At 43.6% G+C, this 20,816-nt stretch overlaps 1 protein-coding gene across 3 annotated transcripts in view; it reads left to right on the top strand.

The window, feature by feature from the left end:
• Nucleotides 1-20,816, top strand: part of CEP57L1 (centrosomal protein 57 like 1) — a 69,616-nt gene that overhangs the window by 35,066 nt on the left and 13,734 nt on the right. The window contains exons 4-8 of one of the 3 annotated variants that reach the window (XM_082252058.1): nucleotides 2,751-2,872; nucleotides 4,224-4,322; nucleotides 5,720-5,797; nucleotides 8,896-8,988; nucleotides 9,429-9,512. In XM_082252058.1, coding sequence (XP_082108184.1) covers nucleotides 2,751-2,872; nucleotides 4,224-4,322; nucleotides 5,720-5,797; nucleotides 8,896-8,988; nucleotides 9,429-9,512 — 476 coding nt within the window. The remainder of the gene's footprint in view (nucleotides 1-2,750; nucleotides 2,873-4,223; nucleotides 4,323-5,719; nucleotides 5,798-8,895; nucleotides 8,989-9,428; nucleotides 9,513-20,816) is intronic. The other 2 variants (XM_082252059.1, XM_082252060.1) reach the window with 2 other exon arrangements.

Genomic DNA, 20,816 nt, shown 5'->3' on the forward strand with positions numbered 1-20,816 from the left:
CCTGACCGGTTTTGCTAATGAATACAGATGTGATAATTAGTTAGAAATTAAAGCTGGCCATAGATTTATTGATTGAAATTTGGCCAGTTCAGCGAGGATCGTCTCAATTTCGATTCATCTATGGCCGTTCTAGCCCAAGAGAATGTGATGTAATACCTTTCAAACAGGACTGTTGGAAAATGTTAATTCGGTCCATGCCTGCAGCCATAAGGCTGCAGAGCTAATCGGTGTATTCTGACAGCGGTGGAGTCCCTGCTATTGGAATACAATAGCATAGCAGAGAGGAATCCTCCATTCACCTCGCTTGTATGGGGAATTTTTTCATTTTTTTTTTTTATTATTGATTACCCACTGGCTAATACACTAACTAATGTATGGCCAGCCTTCCTTTTCCAAGTGTGCACACATCGTTCTTAAGTGACATGAGACCCTAGGAGAAACCTACCCACAGCTTGGCTCACTTTGCACAGGCTTTGTGCAGCCCAATGACGACTTTACTATTACATTTACAAGGCTAAATGTGAGATTGCAAAGGCATTCGGAGGACTTGTGTCTTTTGTGGCTATCAAGAAATATGTTTAAATGGAAGTATTTGTACTAGAGTTCAATTTGGAGCATCCTCAGCCTCATGCAGTCCCACTGCAGCAGAGCGTAGACCTTATCTAATTAATTTCCAATGCTTCCTGACTGTTCTAGTTCTTAGTTTCCAATATGTTTCTGAAGTCTGTTGTGTGCTATAATATGCACTACTGATCCACTGTCAAGTGGCGAACCATGATAAACATGTCCATAACCTTATTTGGGTCCCAGCACATAGAATACCCCTTTCTGAAGTTTATCTAACTTATAACTACCCCACCCCGGTGCTTACTTACTTACTTACCTCTACATTGCAGTAGCTTTCTGCAGTGTGGAAATCTCTCCTAGCACTGACCACATCTGCGCAGTAACTCCCTATACACAAGAATAGTCCTATTTCAAAAAAAAAAAGACACATTAAAAGTGCGGCTTCATTAAATGATTTGAGGAGTTGCAGGGCACATGTGGCCAGTATTGGAGGAGATTTCTGCACCAAACATTATATGTTGCCAGAAGCCACCATAAAGAGATAATTATATACCGAGTTAGGTAGGTTATAGTTAGGAAACTAAAGAGGAAGAGAAGGCTGTAATTTTTTGGGGGAAAAGTGTAGTTGTAAAAGTGCTTGTAAACCTCAAACCTAAAAATATAAACAAAGCATATCCCTCTATGGTGTGTACTTGTCTTATTCCAGAGCACTAATTCCCTTTTCACACCGGGGCGACTTGACATGTGATTTGACAGTTCCAAAATCGCATGGCAAGACGCAACCCGTTGCCGGCAGTGAAACTGTATAACTTTAAACGAGTTTCAACATCCTTTTACTTTAGCAATGGAGTCTTGCATGGTGTGCGTGCATACAGGCCATTGCGGTTGAGTACATTACTGTTTTCTTTGAAAACATTCTACCTGCTAATTTCAGGTCTTTCTGAAGCTCTTCACAAGTGGTCCTTTGTACAACCCTTTTGATAATTCTTTTCACTCCTCTGTTAGAGATCTTGCGAGGAAATGATGTTCTTTCCACTTCCAGATTATGGCCCCAACAGTGCTCACTGGAACAACAGAAGTTTAGAAATCCTTCTGTAACCAATGTTATCAGTAGCTTTTGCAAAAATAAGGTTGAGAAGGTCTTGAGAGAGCCCTTTGCTTTTATCCATTATGAGATGTTTGTTGTGAGACACCTTTTTGAGACTGAACCAGCTGATATTCATTTGCACTGACAAGGGGCCGGATTGCTTTTTAATAACTGATTTCAGCTGGTGTCTTGGCTTTCCATGCCTTTATGCATTTCCCTTTCTTCATGTGTTCAATACTTTTTCCCTGTGTTATTCCATTTTATTACACATAACTTATTTTTTTGGTTTATTTGTATGTATGGATTGCATGGGTTGTTACCAACATGTGGTGAAAATTTCATGTCCAAAGCACATTTGGAAATATATTACCTTGTAAAGCGGTAATCTCATTGCTGACTGAAAACACTAAACTTTGTGCAGTAATGACTAGCCAGAGACCACATGATCTTGCAGGAAACCCTAGCAGAGCAAGAGAGTAATGCCTCGTACACACGCAACGATTATCGGCTGACCGATCGACCATCTTTTGTCCAGTGTTGTGTTGGTTGAAATGTGCTCTAGACTGCACACACATTTTTTCGGCCAACAACAACCTACTTCAGAAGTGATGTCATGTGCTGGTTTACTTTCCGTGTGTTTTTTCTTCTCTGAGCATGCCCAGTCTTGCTCATCTGACTTTTGTCGGCCGAAATCTGTACTGACTGACGAACAATCGGTCGTTCTGTTGACGGCCAACAAAAATTTTATAGCATGCACACCAGATTTTGTTCGGCCGAAAAGTCGCAGTCGATTGTCGGAAGCATCATACTAACAAGCCGACAATCGGCCGATTGGACGTTGGCCGAAAATTCACGGCCAACAATCGTTGAGTGTGTACGAGGCATAAGAAGTTCCTGATAATATGTAATTAATAATGGTGGCATGTGAATTTTAAATGATGGGTCCACTTTAAGCCAGGCAATCATTGATGTTACATCTCTTATGCATTTGCTCCCATTCTGTACTGCCAATAGGAGTAGATTTCTCAAACCGCAATAAGCTAATTAAGTTATTCTTGTTTTCGTTATTTGTTGTCCTTTCTTTTGATTGCACTAGATGTAGTTACGCAGCTGAATTCAGCAGAACAGCGCTGCTCACTTCTTGAGAAGCAGCTTGACTATATGAGAAAGATGGTTCACAATGCTGAAATGGAAAAGAATACAGTGCTCGAGCAGCAGGTACTTTCTCTGCTTCTTCTATATGCCAAGTTTTTTTTTATTACAGATCCTTACAATGTATAATCATCATGTTCTGATGTCGGCAGCTGCTTTTGAAAACTGCTATAAAGTGCCTGCTCTTACCTTTGCAGTGCTCTCACGATTCCCCACCTGTCACCAGACACCACTAAAATCGCTATGCTATTATAAACTTTTTGAAGATGAATGGTTTGATCACATTAACTTCAGTAACATTTCCCCGTACACAGAAATGCTATTTTTTTTCACTAGGCTTGGTGGTGGATTTAGTGGTAGGAGATCATTCGAAAGATGACAGCAAAGGAAGTAACATCAGGCAGACAATAGCCAAGTGCCTTCAAACCCCCACAATGACACTGTTGTGTGCAGTGTTTACAGCTTTCAACAGTGCAGATCTATAAACTAGTACAGGGCTGTTTTTCCATATAAGCCAGCATGAAGCAGACCTTGCCCACTTGTCTTCCACTAAGTGATGAGTGGTGCTGAAGGCTGGATATACTGCATATACTAGAGCAGGGGTCTGAAAACCTTTTAAGGCTAAGGGCCAGTTTACTGGTCTTCAGATTTTAAGGGGGCCGAAAGTTGGCCAGTGGCAGTAGAAAATGCCAAATTGTCAGTGGGAATAAACAATGTCTCTTTGCTTTGTGGTCCTTGGGAGCAAAAAAAATTACATTGTTCCTTTGATCAGTGGAAGGAGGAATAGTGGGGAGATAGTGCCATATCATCGATATAAGTGTCCCAACATTTAATGTTAAGGTAGATGTTCGAATTTTGATCAATCTTTGGCCAGCTTAAGTCCAGTGCCTTTTTCTTTTTGCATCAAGAATGCATGAACAGTAGGTTACATGGATATCAATGGCAAAGTTCACATCATTGTAGTGCACTCCAGTACAGTCAACAAAATTAGGACATGCTGCGTTTTTTTTTCTGCAAGGAACTGCACTGGAACGCTGCTAAACGTATAAAAAGCACCAGAATGTATTACAGGAAAAAATGCACTGAAACGCATCAAAAGCCCATAAAGAATGTGCATGCAGAAACACATCTGGACTGCATTTCTGTGGTGTGAACTGGCCCTCCAGGTTCCTCCATCTACACAATGGATGGTGGAAATCATTAAATGTTTGACTACTGTGAAGCAGGGGCTGCCCTGCATTGATCAAAATTTGGCCGGGCCGTGTTGTATTTCGATTTGAATGTGGTCAGCTTAAGCTATTGTTTGCAAGGCACCCTAAGTGTGCCTGAAACGGTCATAAATGTATCCTACACTGAGGCCTGCGAAAGACCTATGTAGCTAACCTCAGTCTAAAGCACTTTTCTCCTTTGCCTCTAGACATTTCTTCAACAAGGAAATATACAGGATAAATTGGAAAAGCTTGAATTTTTGGAGAAGGAGTGTCTTCGACTTACAGCCACTCAACACTCTGCAGAGGTAATTAACATGTTTGTTGGTTCATAGCAGTTTATCAGAGTGGGAGACAATTTACATGAAGGTGGTGAAGAGGCATTTTTCACACAGAGGACACTTTTGGGTCTATGTATAAAAAAATACTTTGCAAATGTCTCAGCATTTGCACGAAAGCCACAAATAATACTCACAATATTTGATATATGTGTGAAATGTCAGTTTCCGTTGTCTTTTACAGGTTAAATGTACACATTCCCTAACTTTCGATACCATGTTGATGAGGATAAGGGCCTCTTCCCCACAACCCTGGCCCGGTGGTTGGAGGGGGGGGGTCTGCAAGTGAGAAGCTTATTGGAAACTGGAGGCCCTCTTTAACAATAAGTTAGGTGCTGGCTCTGTAACAACCATGAGTCCTGAGCAGGAAATGTTTTGATTTAGCAGCAGTAGTAGTTTGTTCCTGCTTTAATTGGAGGTTTACATAGTTAGGTTGAAAAAAGACACAAGTCAATCTAGTTCAACCAATAAAAAAAAAAAAAAAAAAGAAACCTACAATCCCATATACACAATTCTATAGCCACAGTTGATCCAGAGGAAGGCGAAAAACCCCAGCAAAGCATGATCCAATTTTGCTACAGTAGGGGTAAAAATTATTTCCTGATCCCCTGAGAAGCAATCGGATATTCCCTGGATCAACTTTACCTATACGGCAGCCAGCATGTTATGTCTCCATGCACACATAGGCTGTTATCAGCAGTTTTTGGCCGGGGCGTTCTCTGGCTGGAAAAAAACCCAGAATTAGTGGTTAGTTTTTCAGCTGTAAAAACGCTCTAGTTCTGACAAAAGCTTAAAAATGCAGAAAAGCGCAGCTATTTGGCATTTATAAATGTTTTTGAGCCATAAGCTTTTGTGGGAGTATAGTTTTGCTAAAAAAAGCTAAAAAACACTACAGCTGAAAAAAGCGAACGCTGAAAAACTTCTTCAGCTACAGCTTTCTACTGGCGTTTTGATAACGACCAGTGTGTATGAGGCCTATTATGTACAATTATGTATTTTTGGCAGTATATATCCTTTGTAAAGCAGTTGGTTTCTTCAACACAGGAGGCTGTAGCCTTGCTGATGCATACCTCTAGGTTCAAACTACTATTACTTGAATTTATATATAATAAAATATGTAATATCTAATGAAGATGAATAATAAAGCAGGCACCACATTTTATATTATTTTCAGGAATATTCTGTTAAAATTTATAATATCTACAAAATACGAGTGAGATGTCACCTCCTTTGTTAACAATTGCACGAACTCTGTTTAAAACCCACACAACCGTGGGACTTTTTATGTTAATGATCTGTTTGAGAGCACAAAATGTGAAAACACAGGCTCGCAGTGTATTATTACAGATATTTTTTATTTGCTTTAGAACAAGATTCGTCAGTTAGAGGAGAAATTATATGCAGAGGAACAGCAGCGTAAATTAATGGAGAATAAAGCGGTCCAGGTAACTTAATTTTGTGCCTATTGTTCATCTGTTCTGTTAAACCAATGTTCTAAACATGACCTACATTCAGAAGTAGGTTAACAACATTACAAAGCCATTCTTTGGGGTGTGACGACAGTCAGCTATTCAGCTTGTGTATCCTCTAATTATATAGGTGTTTCATAAGGCACTCTGATATCTCGAGTTCTACAGCTGGCCATACACGATTCTTTTTGTTCAGCCTGCAGATTGAAAGATTAAAATCCTAGAATCCTCAAGTCACGAAAATACTGCTGCAGCTATTGTATTCTGACAGCTGTGAAGGTGCCTGACGGGGACCACCCATGAAGCAAAGTCAATCAGTGTAAGGCCAGCGTGGTTTTGTATGCTGGAAGTTCCCTGATATTGGTCTATATCATAAAGTGGTGAACTCCACTTTAAGGTGTGTTAGGCACAATTTAAGAGAACTAGCAGCCATAATTCCCATGGATGTTCTATAGCAGTGTTTCTTAACCTTTTTACATTGGAGAAACTCTTGCCAAAAAGTTTGAGATCTCAGGAAACCCCTGAAGTAATGTTCAGATCTATAAATAAATGTGCTGCGCTGCAAATGGTCACAACAGACTAAGCGCAACCTAAATCAAACAATCAACATGGTGTATCTATTAAATGGCAGATCTTATAACATAAATGAAAATGAACATGTAACATCCACAATATGCAAGTCATATGATGGTGATGTAATGTGTAGAGAGTGGCGGTGGCAGTCCCAGACCGGAAGTGAGGTAGGCAGGTGTTAATCCCGACGTTTGTTTCTTTAGGTTTTAAGTCATTTTATATAATTTTATCTTGCAAGTGCATATTTTTACCTTAATAAAATTGGTGAATTGATTATACTGCACTATGGGAGGCTATCTATACCTTTCTTTCCTACATGCATGAAATCTACACGAGCCTGTGAGACCTGAAAAGGGACCAATATCATCGATATTGGGGTTATCAGGAGTGATGATTGGAGGGTCCCTGGTGATCAGGAGGTCCGTACCATTTATTACAACCCCAATTAGATGGAGGAGTGTTACTCTGTGCATACTTGAAGCAGGAAGGTGAGCGTTTAGGGAGCTCTGAGGTGGCACAAGTGGATTTATTTTAGAAGCACTGTGATTTAAAGGTGTGGGAATTTTCCACACATAGAAGCACACGTTATATGTGATGGACATTGAGCACTATTTTTATTCACTGCTGGTGTACAGAATTTGTTGTTAAATTTTTTTTTTTTTTGCCACATTGTGGATGTTACATATTAATTGTCATTTATGTTGTTAGATTTGCCCTTTAATGAACATTGATTGTTTGGTTTAGATTGTACTTAGTCTGTTGTGACCATTCGCAGCGCAGAGCAGCACAGCACATTTATTAATTAATTTATTTGATATTACACTGTGGGAATACATTTGTGTCTGCAGCTGCACTGTTCAAATATTAACCCAAACACCGCACTTGGTAGCGCAGGAAGATATCTATTCACAAATGAATGTTCAGTTTTACAGCTCACAGAACATCAGTGTGATCGGCGAACTGTTGGTTTAACATCAATTATTTTTTAGAATGGCAATAAATAATAGAATCAATATTAAAACGTAACATTTTTGTAAAACTAGTGCTTTTTTTTTTAGTGCGCAGATGCTCTATTTTGGTTCATCAGTGTACAGGGGGGCAACAGGGGAACAGGAGGGCAGATACAAGGGCGGCAGCAGTGCACATTACATTGGATCGCACATGGGATCAGGGCACTGTACATGGGATCAGGGCACATGGGCTCAGAGCTGCTTACATGGGATCAGGGCACATGGGATTAGAGCAGCTTACATGGGATCCGGGCACATGGTATCGGAGAAACTTACATGGGATCAGGGCACATGGTATAAGAACACCTTACACACACACACACAGAAAACCGCTCAGGTGTGAGAAGTCCAACAATCCAAGTTGGGTGCATGTCAGACCTGCAATCCCGGCAAATGTAATCTTTGGAAGTAGAGGACTGCACTCAGACTTGAAAAATGCAAAAACTTATTGAAGAATTAACTAGTTATGATTAAGCGAATTTGATTTCGTGAAACGCGTCAACTATGCTCTGTCTCCTGTGTTTGATTATTTGGTCCATCGTGGATTTTTGGATTCTTAAATACATTTTTGCAATTTTCAAGTCGGAGTGCAGTCCTTTACCAAAGATTACAATTGCCGGGATTGCTGGTCTGACATGCACCCAACTTCGGTTGTTGGACTTCTCACACCTGAGTGGTTTTCTGTGTGTGTGTAAGGTGCTCTTATACCACGTGCCCTGAATCCCATGTAAGTTTCTCCGATACCATGTGCCCAGATCCCATGTAAGCTGCTCTAATCCCATGTGCCCTGATCCCATGTAAGCTGCTCTGAGCCCATGTGTCCTGATCCCATGTACAGTGCCCTGATCCCATGTGCGGTGCTCTGATCCAATGTGATGTGCACTGCTGCCGCCCCTGTATCTGCCCTCCTCTTCCCCTGTGCTTTGCTCTGTTGCCCCCCTGTACATTGCTGAACCAAAATAGAGCATCCTCTACTTCCAAAGTTATCAGAGCACCTTACATGGGATAATAAATAGTGATATGTAACTTAGGGTGTCCATAGCCATTGCATGTATGACAGTCTGAAGATCTGACCAAGCCACACTCTAATGCCTGACAATATTGCTCAAGGCTCATCAGGATGAGTAGTGGCCAACAAGGAAATCTTGTTAAACTACCATTCCCTTTAAGGAAGACTTGTTCAGAGTGTCTCCCCAACCTCTCTCTCTCATTTAGAAAAGTTCTGACAGAAAAAGATACTCGGGGCTGTCAGATCAGGCCTCCATATCCAACTACCTTGTATTGTCTAGCCAGCTTTTGAAGCCATCATGTCATATGCTTTTCCAGATAGATTGCTATCCATGTTCATTCTGAACAGTCAATAAAAGGCCAGGTTTTTTTCATAATGGTAATCATGCTGTTTATGTCCATGTGGTCATGTGAACTGTGTTACAGTACTGTTGTGTAAATGCTGGCCATGTTTTTTTTCAGTGTTGCTTTATTATCTTCTAGCTTGAAAGTGGACTCGAAGTAAACAGAATATTTCTGTCTGCGGCTGCTCAGAATACTTCCCAGCGGAAGGTGAAGAAAAAAAAGCAATTACAGGTAATTATAATGTAGAAAAGATGAAGAAGTAATGCTGATTACATCACCTGAGTGTTTTAAAGAGAAGAATAAACCTGTTATTACTCTTGTATACAAAATGACATTTAAGTGGGGTTTTTCATTTATCTTTCAAGTTGGAAGTGATTTGCATTGGTGTAAATGAACTAATTGCTATGTTTTTACATTGTTCTATTTCTTAATCAGAAATATTCAAGCCTCTCTACAAATACGGAGGCAACTTTTTAAAATACTGCCATTTCTGTAGTAGGAAAAGACAGCCTTCAAAACATGCTAGGCTGCATTATATACCATGGAATGGTGACAAATGGGCAGCATTTTACCTGCTTGTCACATATATTTATTTTAGTTAACATTGCCCTAGTGCTAGTTCGTAATTGTCAGTGGATAATTATTGCATGTTTGTAATATTGATTTTTAAGCAGAAGAAACCTGCAGTAAGTAAATCTGCTTCTGACCTGAGGATGTCTTTGAAGGCAGGTGATCTCCCCTTTGTAGCTGGTAAGGTGAGTATTTTTGTATTTTTTTTATCTCTATTGGTAAGTTTCCATTGTTGAAGTAACACATTGTTTTTGAGTGAGTAGATTTGAAGAAGCAGAAACCAATGTCATCATATTGTGAAGGAAATAAAAGCACACTCAGCAAGCCATGTATTGAAAGTGTATGTAAACCCGAAATATTAACCACTTTACCACCGGAGGATTTTGCTGTCTTACATCTGGGCCACTTTTTGCGATTCGGCACTGTGCGACTTTAACTGACAATTGCGCGGTCATGCAACGCCGTACCCAAACGAAATTTACTTCCTTTTTTTCCCACAAACAGAGCTTTCTTTTGGTGGTATTTGATCATCTCTGCGATTTTTTTATTTTTTGCGATATTAATAAAAAAAATCCGACAATTTTGAAAAAATAATATTTCTCTATCGCTCATTGACAGACGTAGTCTTCTTGATTCTCAAGAGCTGGGTTATGTTGTCTCCGCAGGAGTAGGACTAGGCAGAATGACAAAACGTTCTGGCTCCACCCTAGGGGGCAGTCCCTGAGGGTATATCCTCCCTCTCTCTGCTACAGGGAATCAGTTTTTTTCTGTCTAGTCAGGAGTAAGGACCTAAGTTCCTTGCTGGGATCTTTTGGTCCTGGCAAGACTTTTTTTCTTTAAGAAAAAGACATTTTTTAGGTAGTTTTCTCCAGTGTTTTTTTCCTGTGAGATCTTCAAGCAAAAATGCTGGACTGGGCGACACTTGTGGTCACCCCAGCCGGCCTACGAGCGCGTGCAGACCATGGCATTGCGCTTGGTCGGCCGCGACATATTCAAGTAAGTATGCGGGGCCGGGCGACGGGCTGGATGTTGAGATCCAGTGGTCACCCCGGTTTCTGCCTAAAAGCGCGTGCAGACCAGTGCGCTGAGTCGGCCGCGACGGAGTCCCAGTAAAGGGACTGACTTTGCGAGTTAAAAGCTCGTTTGGACGCCAGGACCAGAGAGTCGAGGCGTCCACAAACCCCCACCCCGGTGGAGAGGGTATTGTGAAGAGAGGGTGCCTGTCGGTTCGGTATGGTGAGTAAACGTTCCCTTTTTTCCTCATTTATGAGGCAGTATATATTATGGGCCCCTCCATATATGGTCAGTATATATCTGATACTTACAAGTCCCCCTTGTAATACAGCATGTGTTTGTGGGAAGTGGACTTGGTTCAAGAGCTAACACTCTACCCAGCAGACTGTAACATTACAGCAGACATAGGAGGTATAATCCTACCTTATGTGCAGTGTATCTCTGTAGATCCATATGTCACCTCTCAGCAGAGTGCAGGTGGATGTGCTGGGAAGACGATATCGGCGGTCCGCCGCCATTTTGCCGTAGACCGAATGCATATATGTCCTCAGGTCACGCCGGCCGCCATGTTTTTGGAGTCTTATGTCTCTTCTATGGGGGCGGCCATGTTTTGTGAGCCCAGCTTCCTCGTGGAGGGCTGGGAACGCCGGAAGGCGTACACAGGGGGCGGAGCCACGCCTTCTGCCCGGGAAAAAGCAAACAGCTCCTTCCAGTCTGTGTAAGACAGACGCTGGCTGCAGTTTGTTGGAAACTGCACTGCATCGGTTGGTGAGCCTTGGGGGTCCCTCTCTCTCTCTCTGGGATCGAGAAGCAGGTACTCTGAGGGGCGCTATTGCGCTAGGGGGAGACACACAAAAAAAAAAAAAAAGAAAAAGTTTTTTTGTTTTTGCTGGCAAAAGTGTCCTGTATTAACATGGACCCTGCCACTCATGTATCTCCTCCGGATCCCCTCGAGGGGTCTGCGGGATCCTCCAGCACCCCATTGACAATTGAATCTTTGTCAGCTATTATGGAAACTTTTGTGTCCCGGGTGGAAGTGGCTTGTCAGGGACAGGGCGCAAGAAAGCGACCCCCGCCTAACCCCTTATTATCTGAAACCTCGGATTCAGACTCTGAGCCTATTTCTGCAGTTGCAGGTACTTCATCTGGTATTGGTGTCTCGGGTCCTGTCTCTTCAGACAGTGAGGAGGATGTTTCGGCATCCGCCATAGCCCGAGAGGAAGCGTTGGTAAACGCACTCATTGTATCTGTTCAAGAGACTTTAAGGTTACAGGGTATTCCATCAGAAATAGCTGAAACTGAGATCCCTTTTGGGACTAAAAAGCGCATCAAAGTAGCAAAGGTTTTTCCATTGCCCAAATGTTTTGGCAATCCAATCGATGAAGAATGGCGTCTGCCAAAACGCACTTTTAATATTTCTAAACGCATTGACAGGCGTTATCCGTTTGAGGAAACCCTTATTAAGAAATGGACAGAACCACCTGTGGTGGATTCACCTATTGCTAGATTGAATAAAGCCACGGTTATTCCTTTAGAAGACGCTCCGTCTTTTAAAGATCCAGTGGATCGCAAGATAGAAGCTATGTCTCGCACCATGTTTTCCTTGATTGGATCAGCTTTCAGGCCAATAATTGCTATTGGTCTGGTTTCGCAGGCTGTAACTGAATGGACCAAGTGGTTACGCCGGGACTTAGAAGAGGTCCCTCAGGCGGTATCAGATTTGTTGGAACAAATGATACAGGGGTTACAGTTTGTATGTGATGCGGCGTTAGACGCCACTCCATTAATGGCGCGAGCATCAGTCTCAGCAGTGGTTCTCAGGCGTACACTGTGGCTAAAAGGTTGGTTAGCCGACCAAGGTTCCAAAAAAGCATTGGCTAATATCCCCCTTTCAGGAGAGCGTCTATTTGGAGCCAACTTAGATGAGATCATTAAGGATCTCACCGGTGGAAAGAGCACCTTTTTACCGCAAAATTTTAAAGGTAGAGGAACTCGTCAAAGACGAGGGCCTTCTTTTTCTGCTCACAAGAGGTTTTTTCGTCCAGCGGGTGAAAAAACTAAGTCCTCCAAAGCTCCTGCAGGAGGCGTCAGGGGTCGTTGGTCGGGCAAGCAAAAGCCCGCCCCCTCCAGACCTGAAGATAAACCATCCAAAGCCTGAAGGTGCGCCCCCACCCATAACTGGGGTGGGGGGACGTCTTCGCCGGTTCCCGGATCCATGGCTTTCCAGAATCCCGGACAAATGGGTTTGCGAAGTCATAAAGTCAGGGTACAAGATCGAGTTTCGATCTCTCCCACCGGCGCGATTCTTCCCTTCCAATATCCGACTATCTCCGGATCGTCTAGAAGATCTGCGGAGAGCAGTCACAGATCTACTACAACAAGGAGTGGTAGTCCACGTTCCTTGGACAGAACGGTTTCAAGGGTTTTATTCAAACCTGTTTACAATACCCAGGAAAGAGGGCAAAGTGCGTCCAATTCTGGACTTAAGAGCGCTCAATTCTTTCGTCAACATAAGAAGATTCAGAATGGAGTCCATTCGCACGGTAGCAGCCTTCCTGCATCCAGGGGATGTCCTAGCGTCCATAGACATCAAGGACGCCTATTTTCACATTCCCATTTTCGCAGGACATCAGCGTTTTCTACGCTTTTCCGTAGAGGAGAACCACTATCAGTTTGTGGCGTTACCTTTCGGTCTCGCCACGGCTCCGCGGGTCTTCACAAAGGTGTTGGCCCCAATGTTGGCACTTCTGCGCCAAAGAGGTATATCGATTCTAGGTTACCTAGACGATCTTCTGCTTCATGCAGAGTCTCCTCAGACCTTGCTACAAAACATAGAAATTACTATGATTTCTTTACAGGAATTCGGGTGGCTGGTGAACCAGCAAAAGTCATTTCTGGTTCCCACCCAGAGGCTCGAATATCTGGGTCTAATTCTAGACACAGTCAGGACAAGAGTTTTCCTTCCGGTAGGGAAACTCCGAAAGATTCAATCAGCAGTCCAGTTGTTACTGTCCAACAGCTGGTCTTCCCTTCGGACTTGCATGAGGGTTCTGGGGTTGATGGTGGCTTCATTCGAAGCAGTCCCATTTGCCCAGTCCCATACCCGAATTCTTCAGCAAGAGATTCTTCTCAGATGGAATTGGAATCCGGAATCCCTGGACAATCAGATCCGATTGAGCAAACAGACCAGAGAGTCTCTGGTTTGGTGGCTTCGGTCTCCAATGCTCAGCCAGGGAAAGTCATTTCTGCCAATATATTGGACGATAGTGACCACGGATGCCAGTCTATCCGGATGGGGAGGAATTCTCGGTCAGTTATCTGTCCAGGGACTTTGGTCCCCGGAAGAATCCAGATTACCGATAAATGTATTGGAACTGAGAGCGATCAGACTTTGTCTGATTCACTGGACCGAGCAGCTCCAGGGCAGCCCGGTTCGGATCCAGTCGGACAATGCCACGGCCGTGGCTTATGTCAATCATCAGGGGGGCACCAAGAGTGTCCGAGCGGCCAAAGAAGTGGCTTGCATTCTTCGCTGGGCGGAACGATTTGTTCCAGCAATCTCTGCGGTGTTCATTCCGGGGGTGGAGAATTGGCAGGCAGATTATCTCAGCCGTCAGACCCTGGATCAGGGGGAATGGTCCCTCCATCCAGACGTTTTCCACCAGTTGTGCCTACGGTGGGGCACCCCGGATGTGGATCTGTTGGCATCACGATTCAACAGGAAAGTTCAGAGATTCGTGGCTCGCTCCCGCGATCCTCTAGCAGAAACCGCAGACGCACTGATCGCCCCATGGGGGCAATACCAGCTAATATATGCCTTCCCTCCTCTCGCGTTACTGCCAAGACTTCTTCACAGGGTAGAGGAGGAAGGAATCCCAGTAATCCTGGTAGCTCCGGACTGGCCTCGTCGAGCTTGGTACGCCGACATGGTCAGACTGGTGGCGGACGTCCCATGGAGACTTCCTCTCAGGGAGGATCTACTGTCTCAGGGACCAATCTTCCATCCTGCTTTACGATCGCTGGCTTTAACGGCCTGGCTATTGAGACCCAGGTGCTGAAGGACAAAGGTTTGTCAGCTTCAGTTATTCCTACTCTAGTTGAAGCAAGGAAAGCGACTTCCAGAAAGATTTATCATCGCACATGGAAGTCCTACATTGCATGGTGTGAACCTTTGGGGTTCCGTCCTCGGTCTTATTCGATTAGTCGAATATTGGCTTTTCTGCAACAAGGGGTTGAGCAGAAACTGGCCTTGAGTACTATCAAGGGTCAGGTCTCAGCATTAGCCATCTTCTTTCAGAAGCCTTTGGCTACTCATTCCTTGGTGCGGAATTTCATCCAGGGGGTGCGACATCTGGCTCCGCCAGTGCACGCGCCGTTACCCCCCTGGGATCTTAATTTAGTGTTGTCGGTTCTTCAGAAACCTCACTTTGAAGATATTAGGGAGATTCCTCTACCCACGTTGTCCCAGAAGGTGGCCTTCTTGGTGGCTATTACTTCTGCACGCAGGGTGTCAGAACTGGCCGCATTATCTTGTCGTTCACCATATCTGGTGGTTCATAGAGATAAGGTGGTTCTTCGTCCGAATCCATCCTTCCTACCAAAAGTGGTTTCAGAATTTCATCTGAATGAAGAAATTGTATTACCTTCCCTGTGTCCTAAGCCCAGTCATCCTCGGGAATTTGCTTTGCACTCCTTGGATGTGGTCCGGGCGATCAGGGTATACTTGAAAACGACAGACTCGTTTCGCAAGACGGATTCACTTTTTGTGATCCCAGATGGACCCAAAAAGGGGTTGCCTGCATCTGCCGCGACCATTTCCAGATGGATTAGGCAGACGGTAGTACAGGCTTATTCTATTAAGGGTCGGGAGCCCCCGTTCCCTGTTAAGGCGCACTCCACTCGGGCACTTAGTGCGTCATGGGCCTTTCGCCATCAGGCGTCAGTGGTCCAGGTGTGCAAGGCGGCTACCTGGTCGTCGGTGCATACCTTCTCTAAACATTATAAAGTTGATGTAATGGCATCGTCTGATGCCTCATTTGGCCGCAAGGTTTTGCAGGCCGCAATTTGAGGAGACCAGTGGTCTACCTCGAGGGTTTTTTTCCGTTGGAAAATTTTTTCTTTTAGTCTCATTCTTTGTTTATAATGAGCCTTTAAAACTTCTAGTTTGGCACCGGTTGGGCCTACTAGATTGGATTTGATTTCTGTCAATCCCACCCCTCATTTGTGGCACTGCTTCTGGATGTCCCAGCTCTTGAGAATCAAGAAGACTACGTCTGTCAATGAGCGATAGAGAAAAATGGATTTTTGTAAGAACTTACCGTAAAATCCTTTTCTCTTAAGCTCATTGACAGACGTAGTACCCGCCCCTCTATCATTGAGTTGGGTTGGGTTAAATTCTCTGTACTGCTTTAAACAGAACTGATTCCCTGTAGCAGAGAGAGGGAGGATATACCCTCAGGGACTGCCCCCTAGGGTGGAGCCAGAACGTTTTGTCATTCTGCCTAGTCCTACTCCTGCGGAGACAACATAACCCAGCTCTTGAGAATCAAGAAGACTACGTCTGTCAATGAGCTTAAGAGAAAAGGATTTTACGGTAAGTTCTTACAAAAATCCATTTTTTTCTACTTTGACAGCTAAAAAATATCCAATATATTCAATTTTTGTCATATATTTAGGCCAAAATGTATTTAGCTACATGTCTTTGACAAAAAAAATTGTCAATGAGCATATTTTTAACCGCTTTAAGACCGGAAGATTTTACCCCATTCCTGACCAGGCCATATTTTGCGATTCGGCACTGCGTTACTTTAACGGACAATTGCGCGGTCGTGCGCCGCTGTACCCAAATTAAACGTCTTTTTCCCCACAAATAGAGCTTTCTTTTGGTGGTATTTGATCACCTGTGCAATTTTTACTTTTGCGCTATAAACAAAAAAAGAGCGACAATTTTGAAAAAATAACAATATTTTTCACATTTTTTTTATATGAAATTCTCCCCCAAAAAAATGTAAAAATCTAATTTTTTTAACATTTTAGGCCAATTTGTTTTCTGCTACATATTTTATGGTAAAAAGAAATCTCAATAAGCGTATTTTGATTGGTTTGCGCAAAAGTTATCGCAGCTACTAACTACGGGAAATTTGTCATTTTTATTGTTTTTTTTTTTTTAACTAGTAATGGCAGCAATCTGGCGGCGATCTGCGATTTTCTTTTATATGCGGGACTGCGACATTGCGGCGGACAGATCGGACCCTTGACTGACATTTTTGACACTTTTGGGGGTACCAGTGACATTACTACAGTAATCAGTGCTATAAATATGCACTGTTACTGTAAAAATGACAATGGCAGGGAAGGGGTTAACTTTTATTGGTGATCAAGGGGTTAATGTATGCCTGGTGCTTACTAACGTGTGTGGGGGGAGGGGACTATGTGACACAGGCACAGATCGCAGGTTCAGCTATGCCACTTGTCACTTGCCCGCTATGTCACTTAGGAGATCCGCCCGCTTTGTTTACACAAGCGGGCGGATCTCCACACTCGATCCCCGACGTTTGGGGAAGAGCAGCGGTAATCACCGCCGCTCCTCCCTTGGCCCGGCTCCCGCTGTGACTGAAAACAGCGAGAGCGAGCCTCCGGCGGCGCGCACGCGCCGCCGAGAGATGGGAATGTCTGGTGACGTAGGTCTTCGTCGCCAGACGATAACAAGCGACTGTGCCGCAGTAGCAACACAGTGAGTAGTGGGCAAGTGGTTAAAAGGAAACTCCACTTTTGAAGGGAAAAATGAGCACATAAAAACTATTGCGTATACAATTTTGTATTTGTTATTAAAAATTTCCTTTTCAATCGGCAGCACTGTAACTTTCTGTAAAATGCAATGCAATATGGCTACCTAAAGGTGTTGTGTACTCAGATGGTGTACAGAACGCCTTCCTGAAATGTCATTTCCTGCTTGAGTTGAGGCTTACTTATTTTCCTAGAAGTCTGCATTAAGATAAAAATTGAGTTTTGAGCCTCCCCTGAAACAAAAATGTCATTTTTGGTAAGATACTCCCAAAGGGAAATCAGGTCTACGGGGATGCAAACTCTCCCACTTTTCACATTAGAGCCTTGCAGGTGCCGTAGCTGATAATTCTAAAACCACTTCCATACAGATTTAATTAGTACATTAACACAGACAAACAAACAGCTATTTGTTCAGAATAACAAAATGTGGAGATCTGCAACAAAGTTTGTTAATATCCCACAATGTGCATACATCACCCAAAGGGGAATATTTTTTGCTCAACAAAAGTGGAGTTAGGGCTCTTTCACACGGTCCGCCTCCGTAGGCGGATCCGTGTTGCTCAGCGGGGATCGATCCGCGATCCCCGCTGAGCCGGCGGATGACAGCTCCGTCTCCGCTTGCAGAGCGGAGAGGGAGGTGTCTCAGCCCCCGCTGCCCTCTATGGGGGATCGGATGAGAGCGGACCGCCTGTCCGCTCTCATCCGATCCGATCCGATTACTGAATGGATGGAAAAATAGGGTTTCCATCCGTCCAGATTTCACGGACAGGATCGGATACGGATGGCAGCGGGTGTCAGCGGAGGTGTCTCCGCTGACACCCGCTGCCCCATAGAGCTGCATGGAGGATCCGATCAGATCCGCCTAAAAAACTGACAGGCGGATCTGATCGGATCGCCCGTGTGAAAGAGCCCTTACTCCTTAAGTATGTTTGGTATCAGGTCTTAAGCTGACCATACATGGCTCAGTTTTTTTCATTCACATGTACGGCTGAGCAAAAAAAAAAAAAAAAACTGATTTCCCCATCCACACAGACGACATTAATGGGGAAATCCTCCCTGCTGTGTTGTTGTATTCTGACAGTGGGACTCCCACCGTAAGAATACACTGATCAGCGCTGTAAGCCCATTGGCTGCATGTGTTGATCGAATGAAAATTTTCCAACAAACCGGTTGATGAAAATTTGATTGATCGACTTCTCATGAATAGGAACAGCGATACATGGATTGAAATTCATCTGGTTTCTGCAGAACCAGACAAATTTTGTTCTACGTATGGCCAGCTTTACTATGTACAATTTTTTTTTTTTTTTTTTTTTTCTGAATCTGTTGCAAAGTTTTTCTTTAGAGTCCATTTACATTTGGGCGACTTAAAAATCCATTATGACTTTGGATGAGTGCGATTTTGTTAAGTCTTTGGCTTTGACCAATGTGATTGTTTTGTTTGTGCTCTATAAAGTCGCTAGACGTGCAGAATGGAAAAGAATATATTTTTTTGGTTTCTTTATTTTCTAAGGAATTCCACATTTTCAGAAGGATTTGAATTTGAATCGGCTCGAAAATTGATCGACCGATTAGAATTCTGTGTGAAGAATAGCTGGTTGTTAAGGATCAGTCCGGGAAGCTGCCTGCCACGTTCTTAAGCAATGACACATCAGCTGTCCAGCAGATTTTCCCACTGCCATATGAATGTAAACAAAATAATGCCGGCAATGAAAAATATGTTTAAAAGAAAAACAAAAGCGTACGGTCCTCGCTATCTATACCAGGCCCTTGAGGTCTGGTATGGATTTTAAGGGGAACCTCATGCCAAAGTTGAGAAAAAAAAAAAAAAAAAGACCCTTATCCGAGCAAATAACTTGAACAACCCCCTGTGACATGAACCGGGCACATGCTGGGTCGTTGACGTCATGGGGGGGGCGGAGCCACCCAGTGGCATTACTTGGTGGCCCTGCCCCCTAGTTATTTAAGAGCTGGCAGATGGGCAGGAGCCTCATTGACACTGGAGGTTTTTGTCTTTTTTTCGGGGCAGCGGGCGTCATGGTTAAGGATGGATCCGCACTAGGGCCATCTCTTTATTTAAAAAAAAAAAAAAAAAATTCCAGATTCTGATCAGCCCCCCTTCCCCCACAACCCTGGTAGGTGGGGACAAGATGCTTGGGGGGGACGGGGGTCGAGCCCAAAGCACCTCCCCCCCCCATGTCCCCTCCCCTTTCCTGACCTGCCAGGCTGCATGCTTGGATAAGGGTCTGGTATGTATTTTTGGGGGGGGGACCCCAGGCCATGTTAGAAAAAAAAAAAATATTTTGGTGTGGTTCCCTTTTGAAATCCATACCAGACCCGAGGGGCTTGGTATGCATTGGTGCAGGGGACCCCACGCCATTGTGTTTTTTTTTTTTTTTTTCATTTATTTTTCATTGTCGGCATTCTTTTTTGCCAGGAGGCGGAGAGAGAGGACAGAGGAGAGCTGCAGATGGTGGAGGCATGAAAACTGACCACGGTTCTGGGCTCAGCAGCCCTGATAATTCCGTTTACGGGGGGCGGGGGGCAGAACCAGGCAGGATCAACCAGGTACTTTAGATGATACAAGGGATCAAATGACACAGCACAAGCACTGTGCTGTTGTTCATGCTTTAAAGCAGGGCTCTTCAAACTATGCCTCATGGGATGTGTAGTTCTGCAACAGCTGGAGGGCCATAGTTTGAGGATCCCTGCTTTAAAGGAACAGGATTCATTTTTTTTTTTTTTTTTAGGGTTACAAACCCTGCTGCATTCCCAATGCATAGGGAAGAAAAGCAGTTCAGATGCAAACAAAAGCCCCTGTACACAATCTTCTACATAGGCTACTAATTGGTTGAACTGTACCTCTAACAACTCATGGGGAAACCCTATTCTATTTGTAGACATTGAGGGCTGAAGCCAAGTACCACTGATCTAAGTAATCTTTTTCTAATTAATTTTTTCCCCCCCATGAAGTTAAACATTTTCCAAACACAATTATTTTTTACATACAGTTGACAGTTGGGAAGCCCGCTGACAGCTGATGAGTTATCGGTTAAGGACGCAGTGCCCAGTTTCCCGGCCTGCTCCTTAACAACCAGCTAATCTTCACACAGCATTCTAATCAGTTGATCAATTTTCAACCGATTTGAATCGTTTGGTTTCTTTATTTTCTAATGAATTCCAAATTTTTCAAACAGAACTTTTTTTTATCATTGCTGGCTTTCTTTTCACAAGTTGCACACAAGTTGTAATTATATCATGCAGGTGCGACTTTCATTAAATTTTTGAGGGTTTACATTAAAGTCTATGCCCCTCAAGACTTTTAAGTCGCACAAATATGAACGGTACTCATTGGAAAACAAGGGGTGCGACTTTGGGGTCCAAAGTCACGACAAGTTGCACAAGCGTGATTTGGGCCTTAGATGGAGATCCTGCCAGCCACTGCACTTCCTCTTGTGGGCTGACAATGATCCTGTGAGTCACAATAAGCAGCAGATTTGTTTTCTTTTACTGGCTTCTCACTCACTAGAATATGTTTTGGATTTGTTTATGCCAGGTCTGCAATATTGACCAAAAACTGTGAAATGTAAGGTCCTGTATCATTCAATTTAATTTAAATGGATGGTTTACGTGTGCCCTCCTATTACATAGTTGGTAAATTTGACCGAAACAAAATCAGAAACAGCGTG

Source organism: Pelophylax lessonae (assembly GCF_965119305.1).
Source record: "Pelophylax lessonae genome assembly, chromosome: 3".
NCBI classification, from domain to species: Eukaryota; Metazoa; Chordata; class Amphibia; order Anura; family Ranidae; genus Pelophylax; species Pelophylax lessonae.